General features: G+C 42.9%; 1 protein-coding gene across 1 annotated transcript; it reads right to left on the reverse strand.

Moving 5' to 3' along the window:
• Positions 1-235: 235 nt before the first annotated feature.
• Positions 236-721, reverse strand: LOC110111497 (nuclear transcription factor Y subunit C-6-like). The gene has a single exon (XM_020843403.2). The coding sequence runs from the start codon at positions 719-721 to the stop codon at positions 236-238; it is 486 nt and encodes a 161-aa protein (XP_020699062.1).
• Positions 722-2,606: the final 1,885 nt, after the last annotated feature.

Below are 2,606 nucleotides of genomic sequence, written 5' to 3' on the forward strand. Positions count from 1 at the left end.
ATATATTAACATTATGCAAGCATCAACCTATACACATAAATAATAAAAATTTTCAGGAGGCATAACACATCTCCACATTTATTTAGACAACTAAAACATTCCTTCGCGAATCTCAAAGCACATATTACAAATATTAGAAACATAAAGCATATATAAACTAAGTTTAGAAAAAAAATAGCAATTTAACTACGAAAAGCTGGAGAAGGGCAGCAGCATAAGGAAAGGCCACCTCATTCTAGCTCAGCAAATCAGCCGGACCAGTAGCAAGTTCAAAAGAATCTGGTTCCGTGGGCTCCTCAGTGGTTATTGTAGGCACAAGGAAGTCACAATAATCTGTTTCGTTCACTGCAGCAATGATATCTTCCTTTTTGATAGTCCGACGACACCTCTGGTCGGCGTGAGCCCATCCCTTGTGGGTGAGCTCGAGGATGAACATCTCGCAGGCACGTGCCAATAGCACAGGCGCCTCGTTGGAGACTATATCCACGTCTTCGTCAGCCATCATAATCCTCTTGATGGTGCCTAAAGGGATCCTTTGCTTCTCGAAATCTGTGGTTTCCTCCATCTCGCGGTATTGATCGGCCCAGTAGCATCGACCGGGCTGTGGTTGATGCACTACCTGCTCGGGATAGAGATTGGGGTCTGCGTCGGCGGCGAAGTTGGGCAAATGGGGAACGTCGCCGGAGGGTGGCGGCGGTCTGTTGTGGCCTTGTCCATCCATTGAGATCGATGCAAGTGGGAGTCGCTTTAAATGGAGGTTTCAATGGAATCTAGAGGGGAAGCCTTGGCTAGATTTGAATGGAGAGCTAGCTAGTTATAGAAGGAAAGAGAGGTTTTCTCGGACAACGAGATTAATTAAAAACCCAAATATTGGGGAGAAGGTGACGGATAAGTTTTAATGATTCATTTATATTTTATATCTATTGAAAAACAAAACTACTCCAAAAAAATAAATCATATTGAAAAAATTGATGATGAATTTTATAATTTTTAAAATCTATTTATTTTAAAATAAGTATAATATTATTTTAATATATTATATTTATCTTAAATTATATGTATAATTCTGAAATTCAACGTGATCTAAATTTTTATAAAAGTAGTATTTAATTCTGAAATTCAACGTGATCAAAATTTTTATCAAAGTATTTATTTAGTTTTTTTTTCTGTTATATTTATATTTTCTTATTCTCCAATAAGAACCTTTTATTAAAATTTGTATGATTTTAATTATCTTTAAATTAACTATTTATTTTTAAACTTGAATCAAATTTAGCCCTATTTTATCGAAGAATGAACATTAATAGACAGCAGTGAGATTTAATAATTATTTTTATTGCGAATATTTTATTAAATATTCTAAGAAAAATTGATCAAAATATCCCACTAGGCTTAGCTGGTTGATGGGCAAGCATGGCTGGGAACCCTATAAACCATGTTTGATTCCCCTCTCTTATGACGCGATAGGAGTGTCAATTCGGGTCAACGGGTCGGGTTCTGGTCGGGTTGAACCCAACGACTCGGCCATAAATGGGTTGCACTAACCCAACTCGATTTTGCAAACTGGTTAGGTTTGTCAACTCAGACCCGACCTGTACGGGTAACCGGGTTGGCGCAACCCGACCCGCGAGCTAGAAATCACGTGCGGGTTTTCTGATTTGCCATATGGAGCTCAACGGGGCGGGTCTAGCTCGACCGACGATAGGCAGGGCCAGGCTAGCCACCGGCCAGGCGACGACTCTCAGGCAATGCAGGTGACAGTGAGGTCCTCGCATGTGACTGTGTGGGATTAACGTCGGTGCAGGCGCGCAGGGGGCCAGAGGCCTTGCGGAGACAGGCCTGACGGCTGGTCTGCACCCGCAGTCCAATCCCTGAATGATGCGGACAACTTGCCATGCTACGTGGATTGCTGGTCTGCCTGGTCAGGCGATGACGCGAAAGGACATTCGGTCCCTCGATTCCCTCCCATGCGGGAAAAATTAAAACGGGCGAAGGTGTATGCAGGTCATCTCGAGTATATTTCGGGTTACCGGGTTGACCCGAACCCAACCCTTTTTAAATTGGTCTAAAATTTAAACTCGAACCCGACCCTTTTGTAAAACGGGTCAACCCTAGCCCGGATTTTTCTGGTCGGGTTGTCGTGTCGTGTCAATAATTGACACCCCTATGGCGCGACCTCTTAAGTGGGGAGAAAATAATTGTGGGTATTACACCTATGACGCTGATTGCTGATAGGCTCGCCGTGAAATTAGTTACGCCGTCAAAAATCTCACAAGAGGTGGCAGCGGATAAATACCTTTGATACGTCATGCAAAATTAGCTTGATCGGGCACGAATCTCGAGGCAAAAGCTAGTTGGAAACTTCAAAAATTAATTCTGGGAGAACTCGAACTCCTTTTTCAGCGAGCTTACAATCAAACTGAGCGTCTCGGAAATACGAACCCAACGACACCAAGATCAACCCAATCCGAGCCCAAATGGGTCCAAATCATGGATCCAAAGCGCTGTTGGAAGGTTCAAACCACTATTTGAGTTACCAAACGGACTCCGATTTTGACGAGCTTATACTCGAATCGAACGGCTCGACGAGACGAATCCAACGAGCC

This window comes from Dendrobium catenatum, unplaced genomic scaffold, assembly GCF_001605985.2.
Source record: "Dendrobium catenatum unplaced genomic scaffold, ASM160598v2 fragScaff_scaffold_847, whole genome shotgun sequence".
In the NCBI taxonomy this organism is placed as follows: Eukaryota; Viridiplantae; Streptophyta; class Magnoliopsida; order Asparagales; family Orchidaceae; genus Dendrobium; species Dendrobium catenatum.